Source organism: Archocentrus centrarchus, unplaced genomic scaffold (genome assembly GCF_007364275.1).
Source record: "Archocentrus centrarchus isolate MPI-CPG fArcCen1 unplaced genomic scaffold, fArcCen1 scaffold_55_ctg1, whole genome shotgun sequence".
In the NCBI taxonomy this organism is placed as follows: Eukaryota; Metazoa; Chordata; class Actinopteri; order Cichliformes; family Cichlidae; genus Archocentrus; species Archocentrus centrarchus.
The window spans coordinates 874616-899938 of NW_022060277.1; the positions used below are offsets into that span (position 1 = coordinate 874616).

The 25323-nt window shown below is 44.4% G+C and overlaps 1 protein-coding gene across 1 annotated transcript in view; it reads left to right on the forward strand.

The window, feature by feature from the left end:
• The first annotated feature begins 4058 nt into the window (after positions 1 to 4058).
• Positions 4059 to 25323, forward strand: part of LOC115777507 (heterogeneous nuclear ribonucleoprotein L-like) — a 47061-nt gene continuing 25796 nt past the window's right edge. Inside the window, exons 1-6 of the mRNA XM_030725428.1 lie at positions 4059 to 4196; positions 15490 to 15608; positions 17492 to 17601; positions 17706 to 17833; positions 19465 to 19550; positions 20020 to 20116. Of these exons, the coding sequence (XP_030581288.1) occupies positions 4059 to 4196; positions 15490 to 15608; positions 17492 to 17601; positions 17706 to 17833; positions 19465 to 19550; positions 20020 to 20116 (678 nt within the window). The remainder of the gene's footprint in view (positions 4197 to 15489; positions 15609 to 17491; positions 17602 to 17705; positions 17834 to 19464; positions 19551 to 20019; positions 20117 to 25323) is intronic.

Here is a 25323-nt window from a genome sequence, read left to right on the forward strand (position 1 = left end):
AATAAATGACATGATAAGTATTTAAAACACCAAAGTAACAAGTACACAAAGATCCATCAAACATCTGATTTCTGTGATTGCTGCTGGATCCTCAGTCAGTCTAAAACGGAGGGGCTTTCTTTGACTTGGCTCGGTTGATTTAGGAGCACTTTAATTCTCATTATGGTGAGTTCAAAGTTGTTGGTACAAAACCCTTCCTCTTTCTGTCAGTCGAGGTGAGGGTCACTTATGATCGTTCAGTACACAGTAACCTGTTGTCTTTCTGTAATAATGATAAAGAAAACGACATTTCTTTAACCGGTGTGAAAGGTTGGAGCAACCTAAGCTGTCCTGCCTGCTTTATTTATTTAAGTTAATACTTTTGCTTGTAGGCTTCTTCTACTTTCTACCTTAATGTGTGTATTTTCTGTTGTAGTGCATCCTTGGATGACCTGGATGCAGTACAGTCCCTGAATGCATCCTGTCCACACACTGATAAAATGTCACTCTGCTAATGAAAGGCACGAGTTAAGGCTCCAGTACCATTATAATTTCAGAATTTTATTGCAGGTCTATGTGGTTGCATCTCTGACTCAGCTGTGTTCCATCCATTGCACATCTTTAAAGCTGATTTTAATTTAGGGCTACAAGAGTTCACCGAGCAGCTCGATCACAGAAAAATCCTCAATGTGAATTCTTTATTTCAGGGTTTAGTTTAATCCGTGACTCTAGTGCTCGGTTGTCACCACATAAGCACATGTTTCACCCACATTTGCAACTAAAGATAGGCCTGCAATAGAAATGTATTTAGGAACACACATTTGAATAAAAAGCATTACAAGTTTCAGCCCACACAGCCCCTACTTTTCTCAACAAAAAGACTGATAACACAACAGCAGTGAAAGCGATGCTGTCGAAGTTTAACATGGAGCTGGAGTCTGTGTGCACACACGGTGAAGTGCAGACAGGAGATGGATAGATTTATTGTCATTATGCTGTTGATACACACAATGAAATTTGCTTGTGCGTCCACTAAAAGATCAGTGCTCACAGCCGCACATTACAACCACAATAAAGCACCCACACATTCACACATAGATATATATTGAAAGCATAAATAATCAGAAACATCGAGGCATTACATGTTGCATATTCCTATAAAGTGCCGTTGTGCTAGGTAGGTATTGGTTTATTTAGGTATGGCCCCGGGCATGAAACTGTTCCATAATCTGGAGGTGCGGACTGAGATGGCCCAGAATCATCTGCCAGAAGGAAGCAGGGTGAAGACATGGTTGGCAGGATGAGTCTTATCCTGCAGAATGCCACGTGCACGGTGGTGGCAGCAAATCTTAAAGATGTCATCCGGGGGGGGGGGGGGGGGGGGTCAGTGGGAGTCCAATAATTCTCTCAGCTGACCTTATGACCCAGCTGAGAGATTTCTTATCCTTGCCGGTGCTGTTGAGATACCATGCAGTGATACAATGAGCTCCTGTGGAGTGAAAGAAAACTGGTTCTTATAGAGCGCTTTTCTACTCTACATGATCACTCACATTCATACAAGCACTTCCCACATCTAAGTGCTTTCCATCTAACATTCACGCTCCAATGAACACATCGGGAACAACTTGGGGTTCAGTATCTTGCCCAAGGACACTTTGGTATGCAGACTGGAGCAGCCAGGAATTGAACCTCTAACCTTCTGATTTGTAGATGACCTGCTGTACCTCTTGAACCACAGCCACCCCGTGAAATGTGTTTCTAGTGTCCAAAACAGTAACGCTTGCAGTAAGTTACTGCAAGTGCCATTAAACCCTTCACTGGTAAAAGCTGGTGGGAGTAAAAGTGTATATATGCACACCTACTGTTAACTTAGTTTATATTAGGCAGCTTGCTGGAGGCTGATGGCAGACATCCCACTTTCTGTTGCAGTGATACCTGCAGCATGCAGGGGTGAGTTTAAGGGGGTAGGGGGTGTACTAGACCAGAACAGCATTTCATAAAACTGTGTTTTTGTTCACAGTAGAACATTTTAAGAAAAATATTAGTTCACTTTGAATTTGATGGTAGCAACACATCTCAGAAAAATTGGTACAAGGGCAACAAAAAACTGGAAAAGTAGGTAGTACTAAAAGAAAGAGCTGGATCAGATCAGTAGCATGATTGGTTCTTATTAGTGCTTTTATTCTCTACACGAGCACTAACAATGCTTTGTCTTCATTCACACATGCATTCATACACTTTTTTCTACATCTGAGTGCTTTCTATCTAATATTCACTCACACAACAGCACACTTCACTTGAATGCATTGGGAGCAGCTCGGTGATCAGTATCTCTGAGTTTCTCAGAAGTTAAGATGGGCAGAGGTTTACCAAGCTGCAAAAGATCAGGTGTTCAAATTGTGCAAAAAAAAAAAAAAACAAAAAAAAAATTTGATTGAACTTTTTAGAATAGTGCTCATCAACTTAAATTGTGAAGACTTTGACGAGACGAGACTGAAAATCAAGATTGGATTCCTGTGATCTTTGGGCCCTCAGGCAGCACTGCATTAAAAACAGGCATGGTTCTGAAATTACTGGATGCACTCAGGAACACTTCCAGAAATCATTTGCCATCATGTTGCCATTAACAACTGCAGGTTAAAGCTTTAACATGTGAAGAAGAAGTCATGCATGAACATGATCCAGAAACACAGATGTCTTCTCTGGGACTAAGCTCGTTTAAAATTGACTGAAGCAAGGTGGAAAACTATTCTGAAGTCAGATGAATAGAAATTTGAAATTATTTTTGGAAAACATGTTAATGTTAATGACTATTAATTCAATTTTGATTTTATTTATGTAGCACCAGTTCATAAAAAATGGTGGCCATAATGCACTTTATATTGTAAGGTAAAGACCCTACAATATTAGAAAGAAAACCCCAAAATCAGATGACTCCCATGAGCAAACACTTTGAGACAGTGGGAAGGAAAAACTCCATTATTCACAACCAGTAGAGGTGAGGAGAAACAGAAGAGAGCAGAGGGAAACAGGGTAAAAGGCTCATGATGGGAGAGAGAGCCACAGTTTAATAACTGCTAATGATTAAATACAGTATTGGTGTATGAACACAGAGAGATGCGTGAAGAAGAAACACTCAGTGCATCGCCTGAGCCGGGTGAGCCAGCACAGGTTTATGAGGCTCCTATGTTAAAGTTCAGTCATTTCATTTCACAGGCAGTGATGAGGTCATTATTTAGACAACAAACTGCCTTTTTTGTTTCCTTCCAAAATTGTAAATATATTCATTTCTCTACTTTTTACCAGCTATATTTTAATAATGTAATATTTTGTTTTGTGGCAAAACCAGCTAAATCCAGATGTTCTTTTGCAAAAACCTCAAATCAACTTCTTCCATATGGACATACAGTAGACATCGCCTAAGTCACAGTCGCACAAATCGGATTTTCGCTCTAGTCAGATGGCTTCTGTAGGTCCTGATTGTTCCTAACTTTAATTCCAATAAAAATCACCACCTGAATCGGATCATACAAGTCGGATTGTGGGGGCTCGTCCTCCGCCTACCTCAGATGAAAAATCTAGGAATGCATTTCCAATTAAATCTGATTGCATAAGTCAGATGAGTTTAGCCAAACTGCCAGACCATCTGGCATTTTGGCTAGGCTAACAGCAGTCTCAGTACCACCATCCGCTAATGCTGAAACAGCTCTTGGAGACCTACAGGCAGCTATAAACAAACAGCAGGGCTCGTATCCAGAGGGTGTTTTTATTGTGGCTGGTGATTTTTACCATGTCAATCTCAAGACTGTGCTGTGTAGCTTTGACCAACATGTAAAATGCACAACTAGGGAAAACAATACTCTGGACTGTGTCTTATATCAAAAAGGGATACAGAGCCTCACCCCTCACACACCTAGGCCAGTCTGATCACCCGTCACTATCCCTGATTCCTGCATATTGCCCCATCATTAAAAAACAGGAACCCATAATTAAATCTGTCACGAAGTGGCCTGCAGATGCATCCCTACAGCTACAGGACTGCTTTGAGCAGACAATCTGGACCTTGTTTTTCACTCAAGATGTGGAAGAATATGCTTCTGCTGTCCTCTGTGTTGAAAACATTACCATCAACACCCGAGTCAGGATCCCCCCAAATCGGAATCCCGGTCCAGGTTCTTCTGAAGGAGCACAACACTGCCTTCAAGTCAAGATACAGAGTACGGTATAGCAGAGCCTCCCTGTCTCCCCTGGAGGACATCTTTAAGATTCGCTGTCTCCACCAGGATAAGACATCCTGCTAATCATCTCTTCACCCTGCTTCCTTCTGGCAGGCACTTCTAGGCCATCCCAGCCCACACCTCCAGACCACGGAACAGTTTCAAACCCAGGGCCATATTGGAACTAAATAACCCTCCTACCCCCAACCTAGCACAACTGCACTTCATAGGATGATGCAATGTTCAATATGTGATGCCTTGATGTTCCTAATTATTTGTGCTTTTAATATATTTATGTGTAAATGTTTAAGTGCTTTAGTGTGGTTGCAGTGAGTGTGAGCATTGATCTTTTAGTGGTTGCACAAGCTAATTTTGTTGTGTGTATCAATCGCATAATGACAATAAATCTATCTTATCTATGATCAGGATTGTTCTGCCTTGTGCTAGCTGGTCTGGATGAGTACCATCTATTAGCAGCCTACTTATTTGTGTTGTCAGGCATTCATGGAGTGCCATTAGCTTCTTTAGCCAATAAGTGTGGATCATGTTGGGTCCTGGTGCCGCCCAACTCATCATTCCATAGACTTGTTGTTGGATGTCTGCCCTCAGGTTATGGCGACTGTTCTTGTTGTGGGAGGCTGCTGCTAGGTGTTGAGCCAGTGGGTAGGGCTGGGCGATATATCGAGTTTTTAAGAAATAGCAACTTTCCGGTGACGTCAGTGACTTCTGGAAACCTGAAATCCTCTGCTGCTGCCGTGTTTTGTGTACATACAACCTTTGTACTGCATCAGTTCGTACGCTTTGGCATCGCCCAGACCCCCAAGCGTACCTGGCTGTTGGTTTGTACCGTAAGTCACGTGACCTTAATAGCAGAAGTGGGTCTTTTTCGTGTCCTTGTAAAACACCACATTGAGTGGGTGGGCCTGTTGCTGTGATATGTCAGCGCATATGTCTGTGGATTTACTGAGCTAGCCACAACCCTGCTGACTGAAGGATGGAGTTTTGCTCATTCAGTCTGTTTACACGTTTTGTTATTTGCACAGAGTGCTAGATGTACAGGAGTACACACAGGAGGAAGTACTTTGGTGAAGTCCACTTCACTGCAGACTGGCTTTTTAAAGAATCAGTCAGCCTTTTGCTATTTTCCTCTGTATCTTTTCTCTTTACATTTTAATAGCACAGCTGAGAGTCTTTTGTTATGGAGGGAAAAAAGCATTAATTTATTCGAGGAGCATTATTAATTAAATATGCCAGTAGTTTATTTTTGAGCAATTTCTGATGTACATCTACAGCTGAATGTTAATAAAAGTGCCCATGTGACATTCAGTACGTGTAGCTTTGACTCAGAAGTGCCTTTTTGTTTATACATTTGGGAAGAAAAAATATCAAGATATCATTTTTGGCCCATATCGCCCAGCCTTACCAGTGGGTGTTAGTGATATGTGACCTCCTCTCTCAGAGGTGTATATCCAGTCAGTCTCTGCTCTGGATGGGTCTGCCCTTGTGCTATTGTTCCCTTGCAGCTGCTCATACACCTTGGATAGGTCTTTGGAGAACAGCAGTGTTCTAGCCAGCAGTTGATCGCCTGATCTGGTATGTGTCTCGGGAATAGACCTCTATTGTCTGCAACCGTCTCCTCTAACGGGACTTTGTCAGTAAGCTGGGGGAGTCATGCCCTTGACTCTGGACCTCCAGCTTTTTTTGTATTGATGTTATAAACCTGAGCTACCAGGTGCTTCTTGGCCAGTGTCGATGTTGGTTTTTCTGCCACGTGTTTCATATAACGTGTGTCATTGAGTCAGCTGGCATAGTAGCATTCTGTCAGTTTATTCCAGTAGCCCACTTATCATCAGTATGTCCTGGTTCCTCAACACTGCACTATTCAGCTGCGTCATGTATTTAACAAAAACTAGGCCACACTGTAGGAGCACTGTGTTAAAAACAGAAAAACTAAGCACACTCTTTGATTCAGTAGCTTGTAGAACCACCTTTAGTAGCAATAACTCAAATTAGTCGTTTTCTGTATGACTTTATCAGTTATCATTTTATCATTGTGGAGAAACTTTGCTCCACTCGTCTTTACAACATTGCTTCAGTTCATTGAGGTGTGTAAAGCATTTGTTTATGCAGAGCTCTCTTAAGGTCCTGCCTCAGCCTTTCAGTCAGGACTTTGACTGGACTATTGCAACTAAGACTGCAACTATCGATTATTTTAGTAATCGAGTATTCTATCGATTATTCCATCATTACTCAATTAATCGAGTAATTGGATAAGAAATACTTGTCTTATTAACAGTTCATCTGCATATTTTAACTTCTGTACTGCAGTTTTTCCCTGTGTGAAACAGGGTGGATGGAGCAGCTACAAAGTTCTCTGTTCTTCACTTACATCAGGTTGTTGATGAAGGACCTCCAGCTGTTTCCCAGTAAAGGTTTTAAGGTGGTTACAGGAACAAGAGCTGCTGCTTTGGATGCTAGAAAAACATCTACTTTTGCTCCACCTGAGCTCACGTCTCAGTAACGGCTCCGCCTCTTTGTGCTTGCAGACAGACTGCACCTGACACTGCTGCTGTTGTGTTATCAGTGTTTTTGTTGAAACTGGGGGCGGCATGAGCTTAATGTAATGCTTTGTATTCACAAGCATCCTCCTAAATATATTTCTATTGCAGGTCTATTTTTAGTTTCTAATCAGGGATTAAAGCATAAAAAATATTTTGACGGAGCCCCTGAAAATCTCAGCCTAACGAGCACAACACACACACACACACACGAAAACTGTGTCAACGATGATCCACTCCATGTTAAAGGGTCGTTTTTTCCAAACAGATTTCGTTCGCAGTGACGGAGAACTTTAATGCTGCTAATGTGGGTGAAAACACCTGAGCTGTAGAGTTTAAATGAAACATCAAAGCAACTAATTTGCGTTGAGGATTTTTTTATAATTGAATTATTCAAGTTACTCGATGAAGTGTTGCAGCTCTAATTGCAACACCTTGATTCTTTCTTTTTCAGCCATTCTGATGTAGATATGCTGCTGTTCATGGGGTCATTGAACTATTGCACGACCTAATTTGAGTCAAGTTTTAGCTGTGGAGTAGATGGCCTCACATTTGGCTCTAGAATACTTTGGTATACAGCGGAGTTCATGGTCCACTCAGTGCTGGAAGGTACCCAGATCCTGTGGCTGCAGAAGAAGCCTCCATCATCACCCCTCCACCACCGTGCAGGCAGTTTGTAATGAGGTGTTTGTGCTGATGTGCTTTGTTTGGTTTTCAACCAATGTGGCCCTGTTGATTAAGGCCAGAAATCTCCACTTTGCTCTCTTCCATCCAAAGTACATTGTTCCAGAATTCTTGTGGTTTGTTCAGTTTTAAATTTACAAACTTAAGCAATTTATTCATGTTATGTTCCCCCAGGGTCAGATGACTGGGGGAACCAGGGGATAGTTTTTGTATATATGAAGTACATATATAAAATGTATTTACTTACTTGTGGTTCCTAGGATACTTAAGAGTAGAATGGGAGGCAGAGCCTTCAGCTTTCAGGCCCCTCTTCTGTGGAACCAGCTCCCAGCTTGGATTCAGGAGACAGACACCCTCTCTATTTTTAAGATTAGGCTTAAAACTTTCCTTTATGATCAAGCTTATAGGGGTGGCTGTAGCTCAGTAGGTAGAGCAGGTCACCTACTGATTGGAAGATCAGTGGTTCAATTCCTGGCTACTGCAGGCTGCGTGCCAATGTATCCTTGGGCAAGATACTTAACCCCAAGTTGCTCTCCGACCGTTCTGTCGGAGTATGAATGTGAGTGAATGTTAATTAATCATGGAAGTGCTTGTATGAATGCGTGTGCATGGGGTAAATGTGAATGTGTTGTGTAAGCGCTTTGAGTGCTCATATCTGAGTAGAAAAGCGCTATATAAGAACTAGTCCATTTACCATTTATAGTTAGGGCTGGATCAGGTGACCCTGAACCCTCCCTTAGTTATGCTGCTATAGGCCTAGACTGCTGGGGGTTCCTATAATGCACTGTTTCTTTTTTTACTTTGTTTATACTCCACTCTGCATTTAATCACTAGTTATTATTAATGTCTGGCTCTCTTCCACAGCATGTCTTTTCTCCCCCCTCAGCAGATGACCCCCCCTCCCTGAGCCTGGTTCTGCTGGAGGTTTCTTCCTGTTTAAAGGGAGTTTTTCCTTCCCACTGTCACCAAGTGCTGCTCATAGGGGGTCGTTTGGACTATTGGGTTTTCTCTGTATTATTGTAGGGTCGTTACCCACAATACAAAGCGCTTGAGGCAACAGTTTGTTGTGATTTGGCGCTATATAAATAAAATTGAATTGAATTGTTTTATATAACCATGTGCTATTTGAAGAAGTGAAATGTGTGTTGGTGGAAGTCAGTGTTCTGTAGCCTTTCTAAAGGTATTTGTGGCTCTGAATGATCATTTGATGTAATGTTGTTCAAGTGTTTGCCCTTAGCAACAGGAGTTACAGCAGCTGATCTGAGGTACTCTTCACTTTTACCACAACTTGCACTCAGGTGCGACTAGCAAGTGGTCGTCCGATACCCTGCCCCCTCCACCCCCCTTCCCCCAGGCTAGACCCCTGACAATTATTCATACTTTTCTGTTAATGAGAAAACAGCCCTCATTCCCAAAAGTGTGTGTGTGCGTGTGTGCATGTGTGTGTGTGTGTGTGGGAGCTGATGACTAACAGCACGATTTGTCAGGCTGAGAGCAGCGAGAAGATGGCGGCTGTTTGGTAGGAATGCTGCCGGCTGCAGCAGAGGGAGAGCTGAGGCTTTTCAGACTGCAGCAGAGAAAAAAAGGACAACACAGGACTCAATAAGAAAACTGTCAGGTAAAAACAATATTAAGAAAACTAATGGATGAGATTCAGAGATTTAAAAATAAAATACATTGTGCAGTAAACACATTGTTACTAATATTCTATAGTGCATTGTGCTTCATTGTGCCTGAGGCTGATGTTTTAAGCAGTGTTGTCCAGGAAAGTTGAATACTATCTTTACTTTGATCTACAATATTCAAATACTGTATAAACTGTACCGGAGGAATAGGTGTTAATGTCATGTAGTTCAGTGGTAATCACATGGCTGTCAGTGTGACATTCAGCTCCTCCACATGCTGAAGTGCCTCGTCAAACCTTTTCACCACATGGGATTCCAGCAGTTCTGCTACCTGGTAAAGTGCTTTGAGGTGCTATGCAGGAGCAGGCTGTTTACCTGCTTCAAGATAACCATAATGGAGGAATACAAGTCCACAATGCCAGCCAGTCGAGAGCAAAAGAGTGAAAGCGCTTAGAAGACAAGTCGTGGAAGCAGACCGGGGATGCTGAAGGCAGCTGTCAGCTGACAGTGACTCAGGATGTTGTGAAGCAGTAACTGACTTGTGAACAGCCTCCGTCCTTAAGCTGGAGAACCTTTGGCTAAATTCTCTTGCATAGTCAACACAATGTGTGATATGAGAAGCTTGTGTGCTGGGTTAGCAAAGCTACATATAAACAGGTATTTCTGTTCAGAAAAATGATTTTGTTTAGGTAATATTGTCCCCTTTATCTGGGCATATCTGCACTTTAGTTAGCACGCCGCGCTTTAAGAAAAACATTTGCACATTAAGAAGCATAAACTTGCACATAAACAATTCAATATTCATTAGTTATTTATCAAACATTTTAACGGTACAGTCAGTCTTTTTTCTATTAAATCTGTGCCAGGGTACTGGAAAGGAGGGTTTGTCCGTTAGCCAAACCTCAGATTCAGGAGGAACATTGTGGTTTTCGTCCTGGTCATGGAATGCCGGACCAGCTATTTCTCCTCTGTGGTTCAGGATTCTAGCCAACGGTTGATCGCCCGGCGCGGCGCCATGCTGAGGTCATCTTGCGTCAGGCTCAGAATTTCACCGGTTCTCTATCAGAACTGTTCTATCACTGCAATTAGCAAGCAGGCGTGCAGCCCACACACTCCACACACTCTGCGCACGCCACTCCAAAGGACAAATTTGGTCTTCCTATCACACATAAAATCCCAGGAGCTTGTCTTGTTTCTTGACTTCGTAGACTCACAAGAATAACACGCTGACATGTTGCTAAAGGAATGTTAATTAACAGTAGCTGCACGTAAACGTGCATCTTACTTTCAGAGCATCAACACAGACTAGAGGGATGCACACGCCCTATTGTCATCAAGTCACATGGTCCAATCAGATTCAGGTGCCTTCAATGGCCCGTAGAACCAACCATTATCACAGAATATTGCATACATAATATTATTCAACTGTTCACTGTCACCGAAGCAGCAAGCTGGTACAGCATTTAGCATTAGCCCCCACCCCCTAGCACACACATGCGCGGGCCTGAAATGTTTTTCTGGCTAGAACCCTGGTGGTTGCCCATCTAGTCTGTATGTGTTTTGTAGACCTGAAGAAGACATTCAACTGCAACCCTCAGGGTATCCTGTGGGTGGTGCTGTGAGAGTATGGGGTGTCTGGCCCATTTTTATGGGCCGTTCAGTCCCTGTAGAACTGCAGTGAGAGCTCGGTTCACGTTGCTGGCAATAAGTCAGACTCATTTCCGGTGGGTGTTGGTCTCCACCAAGGCTGCCCTTTGTCACCGGCCGAATTTCTAGGTGTAGCCAAGTGGCAGAAGGGTTCCTCCTTGCTGGCCTCAGAGTCTCATCTGTTTTTGATGATGATGATGATGATGATGCAGTCCTCTTGGCTTCATCAGGTGGTGGCCTGCAGCTCGCACTGGAGCGGTTTGCAGCCAAGTGTGAAGCCGCAGGTATGAGAATCAGCACTTTTAAAAAGGAAAAGGATGAGTGCTCAGGGACAAGTTGGTTCCCCAAGTGGAGGAGCTGAAGTAACTCGGTCTTGTGTAGGAGTGCAGGAAGACTGGAGAGGCAGATGGATTGAGGTCTTGGCTGCAGTGATGCGGATGTTGCAGCGGTCCGTCGTGGTGAAGAGAGAGCTGAGCGTAAAAGTGAAGCTGTCGATTTATCACGAGCTTTGGGTAGCTTTAATAACTGTATTTGATAGCAGACATTGCATTCAATAACAGCATCATGGAGTGTCCAGTTTGTCATAATTAATATTTAATACAGCATATCTGAGTATGATGGAATTGGATAGATAGAGAGGGTTGTATAAAGGTAGGCTACAACAGTAAATTATCAGGAAAACCCACTGGAGAAAAAAATGTAATTGGGGGCCTCATCCTTAGCCCCCATAAAACCTTCATGTGTTCACTAAACCAATGGAACATTTTGCATCTCCACAGTAAACTAAACCTCTTTGTTAGAGCAGTTGGAAAATACGGGGACACTAACTGTTACTCCTTAAATGCCATCTGCTTCCTCCTATCAGGACATGGACGGTGACCTGAAAAACTCTTCTCAGTAGGATATTTAGCTACTGTATCAACTCTGTTGCTACAAACAAAAGTTGGAGTTCCTCCACAGAATGAGAGCGGATGTGTTCAAGGTACTCTGCAAATAAAATACTTATAAAGTTGTTGCACAATTTATTTAAACAAGACACGTTTGTATGCACATAACACTCATACAGCCCTGTATCAAAGCATTTTACAGTTATGGTTAGTGCATAGTTCAGTCTGGTTTAGACATGATAAGTCTGTGTTCTCCTTTGTAAAGTGCCTAACAGTTCACATGCTGTGCATTTAAAGATATAATGCCATCATTGTTCGAATGGCTGAAAGAAAGAAGCCAGCAGCCTGGTGGACAGAGAGAAAAGTTATTCTCATGCCCTGTTTTTCCTCTCCAAACACTTAGATGAGCCATCTGCCTCTATAAATGGATTAAAAGGAATGTCAATGTGAAAGAGAAGGACAGAAAGAGGAAGGATGGGGGGTGGGGTGGATCGTAGACAGAATGATATAAGAGGGAACAAGAAGAATATCTGAGGCGATATCCAAGCTACAAAAAAGGAGTTTGGAGAAGTGTTAACATTTGACTCGAATATCCTGTATTCTTACTTCGTCTCTCTCTCTTCTGTCACGGTTACTCCAGATTCAGCACTGACAGTAAAAACTTGTTGCACGAAGGCCTTATTCCAACGTTCCTGCCCTTCATTGACCAATGATTTCCTGCTTATGACTGATGTCTGCTCTTTATTCAAGCTGAATAAACAGACGGTAGTCAACGGTTTTGCAACTAAATCTATGTTGACTGCCTGGGTGTTTAGTAACTGTCCAGTCAAATAAGTTACATCCTTATAAACCGGTTGGGGAGGCCTTTTCTTTGCAGAATACTTAGAACAGCATCAGCACATTGAAACACTGGCTGTGTTCAAATACACCTGTGAAGGTGCTCTGAGGAATTGGACACAGAGCACCTTCACAGGTTTGAGTTGTTGCCTCTCAGACCTGTTTCAACAACTTCCCCACCACCCTGTTGCCAGTTAATGGTTTGTTCCTCCTTGGATTAGTGTCTGTAAGTGTTCATTATTGCTGTCGTTAAGAGATGCTCCAAATTAGACATCTGGATTTGATATTTGTTAGGGCCAGTCATGTCGTTGCATCACTTTCTCCTGCATTCCCCACACTGACTGCAAGAATGAACCTGATATATCCCAGACCTTGACTTACACAATTGTCAGACTCTAGCTAGCGGTTGATGACCCGGCGCTGCTCCTGGCTGAGTTGCTGTCCAGAACATATCGCTGTCGTTACAGTTTGCTAACAGGAGCAGGGAGTCGTTCTGTAACCGTCCGTCCGATACCACCGGCCTGTGAATTTTTTTCTGGCTAGAAGCCTGAAATATTATTAGCTTAATGTTTGAGTGGTCAGATGTTTGTTTTTTGGCATATTGGACACATTTTAAAGTACAGCAAATACTGTGAACTACCCCTTTGGTATCATCAGGGTATATACAGGTTTTAATATTATCCTTTCAAGGTTTGAAAAGTGCTTGAATTTTAGATATAGTGCTTGAAATTGTAACCACTTTTTTTTATAATAAAAAAATAACTATCTGATTGAATAGGTCGCTTATGACACAGAGAAATAAAATGAGTCAGAAAGTCCAAAAAAATTCTCCGCCTGGGCCTGGCCTGCATGTGACCCCATAATCTGTTTGTGACCCTGCCCCTCCAATGAAGACAGAGAGTGTTCGCTGGAAAACTGCAAATTCCAATTATGAATAAGATGAATATGGAATTATATTTAAGCCAGCAGTCGTGCATGGAAAAAACCATAATCCGTAGAAATAATATCATTCATTCCTCACGAGGAAATTCAACAATGTAGAAGTCTGCGCACAAAGAAAGATGGTGCACACGTGTGTCTGCTGTGGGCGCTGCTGCAGGTTCACGCTCTCGTGAGGAAACTTTACAGGTGTGGAGCTGAACTCTACCATAGACACATAAGTCTATTTGCATATATGTGAATGGACATGTGTGTCCATCACTTTTGTGTAAGAAAACTTGCTGTCGGCTGTCTCAAAAGTCGCTAAAAGACGAATCGAGGTCCGGGGGGGGGGGTGTCCCCCTCGGTGCAGAAGTGAGGTCCAGGTGATACCATAGCGTATGTAGGGAAGCAGGATGACCTCTGTACACAAAACACGGTGACAGCAGTGTTTTCAGGTTTTCCAGTGTTGTGCCAAAAAGTGATTTCCAAGTTTTTCAGTTTTTTTTATGTATTATCTTTACTTATATTGGTAAATAGACTGCGGTGCACAGGATTTATGAAGGGCTTATATATAAAATGAAGAAATGAATTGTTGTGCAATAATGACTGTAGATACAGTAATGACTCTGCATTATTGTATCTTTGTTAGGATGTGAACAACTTTGAGCAATATGAAAACCTTATGAAGAAATAAAGAACTGGACCACACCTCCCCATTGAAGAGCATTTTAAATCATCTGATTTCCTTCGTGCCCCTGAAGATAAGAGACTGTACATCACAAGAGCAGCACCGAGTGGGTGCAAATGCTCGGCTGTGTTGGACTTGTAATGGGGGGAAGGGGGAGGGGTCAAATTGCTGTTATATTAAACTCAAGTGTGTGAAGTTTGATGAGTTTCAGAAAACCTGACCTCTGACCTTCACCTTTGGGAATCTCCAACTGGTTGGAGCTTGAGGATAGAGAGACAGGACAAAAGACACACTGTGGAAGAGAGCCAGAGATGAATAATGACTAATGATTAAATGCAGGGTAAAAAGAGTGAATGAAAAAGAAACCGGTGCCGGTGCTCATGCCGGTGCTCGTGCCGGTGCTCATGCCGGTGCTCGTGTCGGTTTCGATGAACCAGCGAAACGCTTAAGAACAAGCCTGCGATTCCAACGCGCTTTGTGAACTGATCCTTTGAGTGTGGGCGGGTCCTTGTCTGTGCAGCACAGAGGGAAACACAGACAGAGATTAGAGCAAGACGACAAGTACGCACTTTGTGTCCTTTTATCTGTGATATGAACTGATACAAAGCAGCAAGTTCAGCCTTAGAGCCCAGCCTAATTCACAGCCGTGAAAATCGCTTCTCTTTTCTCCTGTAATACACATGTAATATGGTAGAAAACTTGATGTTGAGACAGCAGAGTCACGCCCTTCTGCCGCTTTCGTCACGCGTTTGTGGTTTGAGACCAGCTAGTTTGCGGGGCCCGAGTTGAACCCGTTTTTCGGGAGAGCACCGAGTGTGTTCGCGGGGGAAAAAACGCTGAATGGTTCAAATACTGGCACCAGCACCGGAACCCCGTCGGTGGAAAAAGGGCCTTGGGAACCCCCCAGCAGCCTAGGCCTATAGCAGCATAACTAAGGGAGGGTTCAGGGTCACCTGATCCAGCCCTAACTATAAGCTTGATCATAAAGGAAAGTTTTAAGCCTAATCTTAAAAATAGAGAGGGTGTCTGTCTGTCTCCCCACGACCATGAATCTTTTGATTCATGTGCCTGAATATGCCATTTCATCCATGCACCCTCGTATGCACTGTTTCCTGTACACTAAATGAATATTACATCATTCTAGATTTTCACACAGGATTTGTGTCTTTTGTAATTCTGTTATTAATTAAAAATGTGTCGCTTGGTTAAGTTTGATGTAAAGATAATTTTTTTTAAATCAAAAAGTTTTTGTGTTTGATACTAAAAACTCTAATAAGACTTGAATTTCTGATACTAATTTTTAATTCTTCTCTTATTTTTAGGCCAGAGGTCAATATTGGAACCCTTTGTGTGTAAAAACAAAAAGCTACAGATTAGAATAGATTAGAATAGAATACAGTAGATTATCATGATTTGAATAACTGTGGCTGACTGTGTGTGTTGCAGGACAATGGCGAGGACTCCCATCGTATCTCTCCCAGTCCTGTGGTGCATGTCAGGGGTCTGTGTGAGGCTGTGGTGGAAGCAGACCTGATAGATGCCCTGGAAAAGTTTGGACCCATATGGTGAGACAGCAGCCAAAGTGTACAGCATTCGTCTGGTTTGTGGGTATCTGTAACTTACATGTCCTTACACAGCAGACACAGCTACACATATAGTACACAGATGATACATTTACACCAAAGTGACAGTTTGAGTCACAGTTAACCTAAGGTGGACTGTACTTTATACATTAGCTACTCACCAGTTACACTGGCATAACACTGCAGTCTGATTATTTCACCTGGGTCTGAAAGTACAAATAGAATACGGGGAAGAAACTGTGCTAGAAGCTGATGTCAGTTTGACTTTGAGGATTTCAGATTTAACTTTATACACGTATTACATTAAAAATTATGCATCTAGTTATTGTATTTCTTTTAAAAGAAGAATACAAATATTACTGTCAACTTAATAGAGAGCGACATAAAAATGATTCAGTGGTGCAGAGTTGATATTACTAAAGCTTCTTCTCTGTGGTCTTGAGTTAAAATAGGATTTTATAGGATTTGCACACTTTTGGTGCTACAGAGGCAAATCCTTATTAACTTTTAATGTCTGTTACCCAACAACCAACACATCTGAATGAGCTAGCTGGCTCTGTGATCATCTGTGTTTCTTACTGAAAACTGCTTTGATTATGGTGAGTTCTTCTCTTTGTATGTAAGCAGCTGGGTTGCTAATTGCTGTTGCCACCTCTATTAAATTACACACAGTAGCTATGCCAGCCACTTCACTTACAGTACCAGTCAAAAGTTTGGACATGCTCACCGATGAGGTAACTTTAACTTGTGACTGGTACTGTACATCAAAATTAAGGTGGTTATCTAAAAACAATGAATGAGCAGCCATCCTGGTTAAACATATTAACTAACAACTACTTGGTGCAAAAAAATAAATAAAAAATGAAGCTGACTGCAAATGTTTAGAGAGTTTGCATTATGTAGGATATTGTTTGCTAAATACAGTTTTCCCCTCTTAAGTTAGGGTCAAAACTGAGACCCTGGGAAAGTTCGTCTTTAATTGGCGGGGTTCTAACCAGGAAAAGTTCACAGGCTGGTGGTATCGAGTGTCTTCTTGCTCAGGTTGTTTTGTCTTTAATGAGTAATTTACTTGATTTCAGTACAGTTAGGTCCATTTGTTTTTGGACAATGACACAATTTTTGTAATTTTGCCTCTTTTCACCACCACAGTAGATTTTAAATGATCAAGAAGTGACTGAAGCTTTAATAATTGGAGTTTAACAGAAGTGTTGAATTCACTGTTTAGGAATTACAGCCATTTTTGTACAGTCTCACAAGGTCAAAGATCCAAATATAATGGAACACTTAAATTAAAAGCCTGATTTTCATTTTACTGAAGGTTGGATGGAGAAAACTAAAGAGAGACAAGCAGCAACTGAAGCATCTCAACAGAGGTGATGCCCGTGGTTCTAGACTTCCAGCCATCACTGAGTGCAAAGGAGTATTAAAAACAACCTTTGTATTAAAACTATGTTAATTTGTCCAGTGACTTTTGAGCCTTTGAAAATGGGGAACTATGCATAAAAGTGGTTGTATTTCCTCAGCAGTTAATGCAGTACTTTATTAAACCCCTTGATTTGATTTGAAGTCCACTGTGGTGGTGTACAGAGGCAAAATTACAAAGACTGTGTTATTGTCTGAAAACCTATCTGTAACTACTGGAAAGCCTTTGGTTAAAAGTTACTGGCGTCACACAAGCAACCCATTTCTTTTGATGTTTGCTGAGAAGCGATAGTGAAGCACACCATGATGTTCTGAGATTGCCTCAGTGCTGGAGTTACAGTGTGGCTACTCTGAGAAGTGACGCATCAAATTTAGTTCTATAAAGTGAAGCTAGTTTGCAGTGTTCATGACTGTCTTATCCAGATGTTCGTGTGTGTTTTCAGTTATGTGATGATGATGCCATTCAAGCGTCAGGCCTTGGTGGAATTCTCTGCAGTTGAGAGTGCTGACCGCTGTGTGTCCTGTGGAGCCAAGGAGCCAGTATACATAGCAGGTTTTTGATTCCCAGCTTTTTTACTGTAATAGTTTAATTATGAACTTGATTAGTAACACACATTTAAATACTTTTTGTGTTCATATTTTTCATTTGTTCTTCAGGCCAACAGGCTTACTTTAATTATTCCACATCCAAAAGAATCACCAGGCCAACAAATGCCGACAACCCCAACAGTGGTAACAAAGTCCTCCTGCTGTCCATACAGAATCCCCTCTACCCTATAACAACGGTAATCAGAGTACACACCTACACACACACACACACACACATACACCATCTGATCTCAAATTTTGTCTGTCTAATCTGATTCAGCAGCTCACTGCAGTGATTCAAATAGTTCCTCTTTTTAGCTCCCACATTTTTTTTTTTGTTGGCTGACATATCACACAATTTATTGAGTCAGGCAGCGCATATATTTCTGCACAAATCGAACCTGTAGTCTAGTTTTTTATTTTTAACAGAACAAGTGAAACCATCCATCCATCCATCCATTTTTCTTCCGCTTATCCGGGGCCAGGTCACTGGGGCACCACCCTAAGCAGAGAAACGCAGACCTCCCTCTCCCCAGTCACCTCCCCAGTTTAACTGGCTTCTTTCAATGTTAAGGTGTAGCAGCTCTACTCTGAGCCCGTCTCAAATGACTGCACACTTCACCCTGTCTCTAGACGGAGAGGCCAGCCAACTTTTGGAGAAAGCTCATTTCCACCGCTTGTATCCACAATCTCACTGTTTTGGTCACTTACCAAAGCTAGTAACTTTATGTGAGGGTAGGGACATAGATGTGCTTTTACGCTCAGCTCTCTTCACCACTACAGACCCGTGCAGTGTCCACATCACTGCAGCTGCTGACCCAATCAGTCCGCCAATCTCCCGCTCCCTTTCCCCCTCACTTGTGAACAAGACCCCAAGATACTTAAATTCTTCCCTGACCTGGCGTGGGCGCTCCACACTTTTCCGGCTGTAGACCATGGCCTCAGATTTGGAGGTGCTAATTCTCATACCCACCGCTTCACACTCTGTTATGAACCGCTCAGATGAACCACACCTGATGAAGCCAACAGGACCGCATCATCTGCCAAAAACAGAGGCCACCAAGGTGAAAGCCTTCCGCCACCTGGCTATGTCTAGAAACTCTGTCCATAAACACATGTAGACTGAATGGGCAAATTTCTACACACATTTGAATATCCTTGAGAGGATGAAGACCTGGTCCAGCGTTTCACGACAGGGACGAAAACCGCATTGTTCCTTCTGAATCTAAGATTCGACTAATGGACTCTCCTTTCCAGCACCCTGGCATAGACCTTCCAGGACAGGCTGAAGAGTGTGATCCCCTATAGCTGGACCACAAAGATGGGAACCACCACCCCAGTCTGCCAATCCAGTGGTGCTGCCCCAGATTGCCACACAATGTTGCAGAGACGTATAAATCAAGACAGCCATAGAACATCCAGGGCCTTCAGGAACTCAAGGCAAATCTCATCCACCCCAGGAGACCAGCCACCAAGGATTTACTTAACTACTTCAGTGATGACTACCCAGGGTTGAGACCAGGAAACAGAGTTGCAGTCTTACACGCCTCTCTGCAGCTTCTCTCCTCCTGTCATCTCCCCCAAACCCCATCCCCACAGAGACGTTGCCTGCTCCCAGACCACAAAAAAACAAGCCAGCAAGAAACTATTTTATAAACTATTTTGTGTAATTTCTCACACACACACACACACACACACACACACACACACACACACACACACACACACACACACACACACACACACACACACACACACACACACACACACACCTCACCTGGTTAAGCCTAATGTTGAATTTTGTCCTTTTTTGTCCATATCGGTGCAGGATGTTCTGTACACCGTGTGTAACCCCATTGGCAGTGTGCTACGGATCGTCATCTTTAAACGAAATGGAATCCAGGCCATGGTGGAGTATCCTTACTGAACGGGGGACTGTGTGTAAATTCTTGATATTCATCCACAGAAAAAAGCTTTCATTGGCTAACATGTACGACATGTTTTTCCTAATATTCATAACATTCATGCTGTATCAATGTTGTGGTTTGGAAGCACTGCTAGCCTTCAGAAACCCACATTTGCATTCTTGTTGGTCACAAAATGTAAATGGGATTGTGTGTAGGGTTTATCTTATTTCATGGTCAAACACACACAAACCGTTGTTAGTGTTTGTACTGTAGCAGTGAGCATGCTTTCAGTAATTTGTTCAAATTGTAAAATACTCTAAACAATAATTATTTAGGTGCTATATTACCCTTGCTTCTACGTGGTTTCATTAGTTATTCAACGTTGCTTTGTGAAAGTGTCCGGCACATGAAAGTCCTCTAACGTGTATCGTTGTGTTTGAATGTGCAGTGTCCTCTCCTTAACCAAGCTCCTGCAGGTTTGAGTCAGTTCAGTGTGCTCAGAAGGCCAAAGCAGCTCTGAACGGAGCCGACATCTATGCTGGTTGCTGTACACTAAAGATTGAATATGCAAGGGTAAGAGAAACATCAGCCGCAGCGGCAGTCAAAGAGTGTTAATGTGCCGTCAGCACTGATGTGCTTTGGCTGCAGGGTTTTTGATGTAGGTCTTTTGTTTCGTTTCCCTCACGGTCAGACTGGGTTAGTGAACATCACAGAGCAGTGATGAGACTGAAAGCCCAAAACCCTTCAGTGCACCTAAAGGAGATGGTTTAGGTTTGAAGTTCATTACTGCCGTTGTCATGCCTCTCTGGTAGATTGTTGCTAAAGTTACCAATAATGTTGATAATGTGTGTCAGGACACGTGATCTTCTGTTACAGCTTAAATGTGTTTTGATAGCTTTCTGAAACAAACTCAATAACAAGCTTTCCAGATCTAAGGGAATACTAAAAATGATGTAAATGTGAATTCACCTTCATTAAAATCCAGCTCTGGATGAGCTTTCTAGCACTCAGAATGATGAGCCTTTTAACCTATGATCATTTATAAGGTGCAGAAGTACTTCAGGTCATAGAACTTCCTGCATCACTGCAACAGCCAGCATATTTTCTTTTTCTCTTCTTCCCACTAAAGGCAGACAGAAAGACAGAGACACAAACACGTCTGAGGAAGTGAAGCTGAGCTCTGAATCATGGGTTAATTCTTGATTGGCTCATTTTTTTGGTCCATTGCTTACAGTGAAAATGCCCTGTGATAATGGTCTCATATCAATCTCATACATGATTCTCATAACAGTCCAATGTGTTTTGCCAAGTTATGGATCAACTCTGAAAATCTTTGCCACTAGCTGGAAAAACCACTCAAACTGCTTTCAGTGTGATAATTCAGACTGTCTGCACTGTGACAAAAACAGCTGTTGATGCAATAAAAAAGCAGTGCTGTTGTTGCATCTTTACACAAGGAGCCAGGAGACAGCATCCTGTTTAACTGATGTTATGAATAATAGTACAGAGGTGGAGATGTTATTATCCATCTCCTATTTCTCCAGTGGCGCTCTACGGCAGGGCTGTCTGGAGCCTTTGGTATATTTTATGACAGCTTTAATATTTCCTAATATTTTAAAGCTTCAGTGTGTCATTTTTTTAATCCAGCCAAAACATGCACATTAGGCTAACTGGTGATTCCATCTCCTGTTGCCAAAAACGGGCTTTACAGGCACATGGACGGTCACCTTTCTGGTGGAAGGGGCTGAGCTAGTTCGTGAGGTTTAGAGATACTGGTTAGATATAGTTGGGCTCACCTCATCGGCGTGGGGAGTGTGTACATTGGTGTTTGCCTCGGTGAAGAAGAGGGTGGGTTTCCCTACCCCTTCGGTTTCAGGGAATGGATCCGCAGCTGTCTCAGAGGTCCTGGGTGCTCTTGGGTGCCCCAGCCAGGGCCTTCATTGTTGTACTGGGGGACTTACGTATCCACACTCCGGTGGGCAATGACAGTGAGACGTGTGGTGATTTTTGTTTGTCTTCTGTGTTCATCATCGTTTTTATTCACAAACACCACGTTTGAACACAGGGGTGGTCATAAATGCACTTGGCACAGAGACCCTGTACTACAAAGTAAGTTCACCATACCCAGGGTCTGGATTCACTTACCCTAACTTCAGTAATCAGGGCAAAGGGTCACGTGAAGCTGGTTAACCCAGGATTCCCCAGTCTACTGTAGCTGTGAGTGCACACACACCAAAGGGTTGGATTAGAAGCCTCTGACCTGGCACAGGGATAAATGTACTGATAACAGAGCTGAGGAAGATAAACTATACTGTGACACAAATATGAAGAGTTTACTGACGATACAGCCTGCAGGCAAAATCAGCAGCATGACTGTGACAGAGGAAAAGCACAGTACAGCAGTTCAGGATTAAAAGCTCTGTATGGATGTGTATGTGGCTTAACCATTTTGGGGTGGCTGTAGCTCAGGAGGTAGAGGAGGTCACCTATTAATCAGAAGGTCGTTGGTTTGATTCTTGGCTGCTCCAGACTGTATGCCAAAGTATCCTTGGGCAAGATACTGAACCCCGAGTTGTTCCCTGATGTGTGAGAATGTTAGAGAACACTTGGGTGTAGAAAAAAGTGCAGGTGCGAATGGGTGAGTGATGGCACGCTGTATAAAGCACACCGCGTGTCACGTAGAGCAGAAAACCACATCTAACAACCGTGCACTGAACAGTAAAAGTAGGAAAGATCTCCCACATTCATAACGTCTATTTGAAAACTGTCATGCCCTGTGAGGGCGGTCCCTCCATGGAGCTGCTCCACACCTGTTCTCCATTGAGGCAATCAGCACCGCCTTCTTAAGATGACAGCAGACCTCGACTCATTGCTGGATCATTGACAGAGTTACAGTCAGTGTCGGCTCAGTATCAGGCTTATGACTTACCTGTTCCAATTGTCTTCTCTAACTCCTCGTCTCTCACCTCAGGTCAGCTGTGGATTCCTGCCCGCGCTCCATCGCCGCCACCGTCTTGCCCCCCCGCTCCTGCGGACCCTTGGGACCACCGTCACTCGTATTCCTCGTCGGAGGCAGCCTCTCCTCTCCCTCAACAACTCTCGCCCCCTGCTCACTTCCCTTCGCACATTCTATTGTAATAAACCTGTTAACGCTCACCCTCCTTGTGTCTTTTCGTTCTGTGGACGTGACAGAATGATCCAGCCACAAACTGACGCGTCGACCGCCAGCCCCCTGGATCGGGCCATGGCTCTACAGGAGGAGACTCTCCAGCGGCATGAGCACATGCTGCGGCTGGTTTCCAGCCAGCTGGGCGCCACCACGCAGCAGCTCGCGGAGCTGAAAGGTATGCTGGAGGCCACCGCATCACGAACGCCCTCCGCTCCCCTCTTTTCGGCTCCACCACAGCCCCAGCTGCCGCCGGGAGATCTCCCGGGACCAGCCGGACCGATCGAAAGAGCCCTTCCGACTCCGGAGCCTTTCCATGGGGACCTGGGAAAATGTGGGGGTTTTCTCACCCAATGCCTGTTTATTTTCCAACAGCAGCGGACCGCATTTGCCTCAGACGGCACCAAGATCGGCTTCATTCTCGGATTACTACGGGGACGGGCGCTGGACTGGGGACACGCGGTGCTGCAGAGGGACCCTGGAATTACTTACCGTGAGTTCCTATCTCAGTTCAAAGAGGTGTTTGATAAGGGCTCCTGCCCGGAGGCGGCCGCGCAAAAACTCATAAATGCACGCCAAGGAAAGAGAAGCGTTGCAGACTTTTCAGTGGATTTCCGGATCCTCGCGGCGGAGGCGGGCTGGGAAGAAAAATCGCTCAGAGGTATATTTCTTAACAGCCTAAATGAGGAAATCAAATATGAACTCGCCACCCGAGACCTGCCGCCATCCCTGGGGGCTGTGATCTCCCTTTGTATTCGCCTGGATGATCGCCTGAGCACCCGGCGCGGGCTGCGAAACTACAATTCCCATCAGGCCTCTCGTCGCACGGCCCCGGCTGATCGGGATGACACCCCGGAAGAGGGACCGGAGGTTGCGGGGACACCTGTTGGCCTGGTGGAGCAGCCCATGCAGCTCGGTCACTCTCGGCTGTCAGCAGCGGAGCGCCGCCGGAGGATGGCGAGCGGTGAGTGTCTTTATTGTGGACTAAAAGGACATTTCGTTAATTCCTGCCCGACTCGGCCAAAAGGGGCCGCCCGTCGGTAATGGTGGGGATACTGACGGGCGCGGTCAATGCTAGTCCCTCCCAACCCAGGTTAACCATCCAGGCAAAAATTAACCTTCCTCCCGAGAGTCATCCGGCGCTCGCCTTAGTGGACTCAGGGGCTGAGCAAAATCTTTTGGACCGTGCTCTCGCTCACCAGTATGGTATTCCCTTCGTCCCGCTTCCTCAGCCGCTTCAGGTGGTTGGCCTAGATGGCGCCAAACTTTCCACAATTACCCACCGGACTGACCCCATCTCGCTCACTCTCTCAGGTAACCACTCTGAACTAATCTCATTTTACCTTTTCGAGTCTCCCCAGACACCCATCGTTCTCGGCTTTCCTTGGCTTCAACGACACAATCCACACATAAATTGGACCACTCGGAGCATCTCTGGATGGAGCGAGCAGTGTCACCTGCGATGCCTTAAGGCCGCTACTCCCTCCGTCCCGCCCGCAGCATCTCCCAAGGACAACACGCCACCCGACCTCTCCGGAGTGCCCGAGATATACCACGACCTCGCTGAAGTGTTCAGCAGAGATCACGCTGTCTCCTTGCCGCCTCATCGCCCCTACGACTGCGCCATTGACATCCGCCCGGGAGCTCCCTATCCCTCCAGCCGCCTGTACAGCCTTTCCAAACCGGAACGAGACGCTATGGAAAAGTACGTCACTGAGGCCAGGGCAGCTGGTCTCATCCGGCCCTCCACGTCTCCCTTGGGGGCCGGATTCTTTTTCGTTGCCAAGAGGGATAAGTCTCTCCGCCCATGCATCGACTACCGGGGCCTCAACGCCATCACCATCCGGAACAAGTACCCACTTCCTTTACTCACCTCCGCGTTCGAGCTACTACAAGGAGCCACCATCTTTTCGAAACTGGACCTCCGCAACGCTTACCACCTCGTTAGAATCCGCAAGGGAGACGAATGGAAAACAGCGTTTAATACACACCTCGGTCATTTTGAGTATCTGGTCATGCCATTCGGACTGACCAACGCCCCCGCAGTGTTCCAGGCCCTCATTAATGACGTACTCAGGGATTTCATTAATCATTTTGTCTTTGTGTACCTCGATGACATCCTCATATTCTCCTCCTCGTTACAGGAACATCAGACGCATGTGCGGCAGGTGCTGCAGCGGTTGTTGGAGAACCGCCTGTTCGTGAAGGGGGAGAAGTGTGAGTTCCATGTTGACACCACCTCTTTCCTGGGCTATGTCATTGAGAAGGGGCGGGTGAGGGCGGATCCTGTCAAAATCAAGGCCGTGTTGGAATGGCCAACACCCGCTGATCGCAAACAGCTGCAACGTTTCCTGGGTTTTGCCAACTTTTACAGACGCTTCATCAGGGATTACAGTCGGATCACCCTGCCATTAACCTCTCTTACCTCTCCGAAAACCCCTTTCAGGTGGACGTCTGCCGCGGCTGAGGCCTTCCAGCTCCTGAAGGACCGTTTTACCACCGCCCCAGTCTTGCTCCAACCCGACCTGTCACAACCCTTCATCGTGGAGGTGGACGCCTCCGATGTGGGAGTAGGGGCCGTCCTCTCTCAACAGGCAGCAGGTAACCTTCAGCC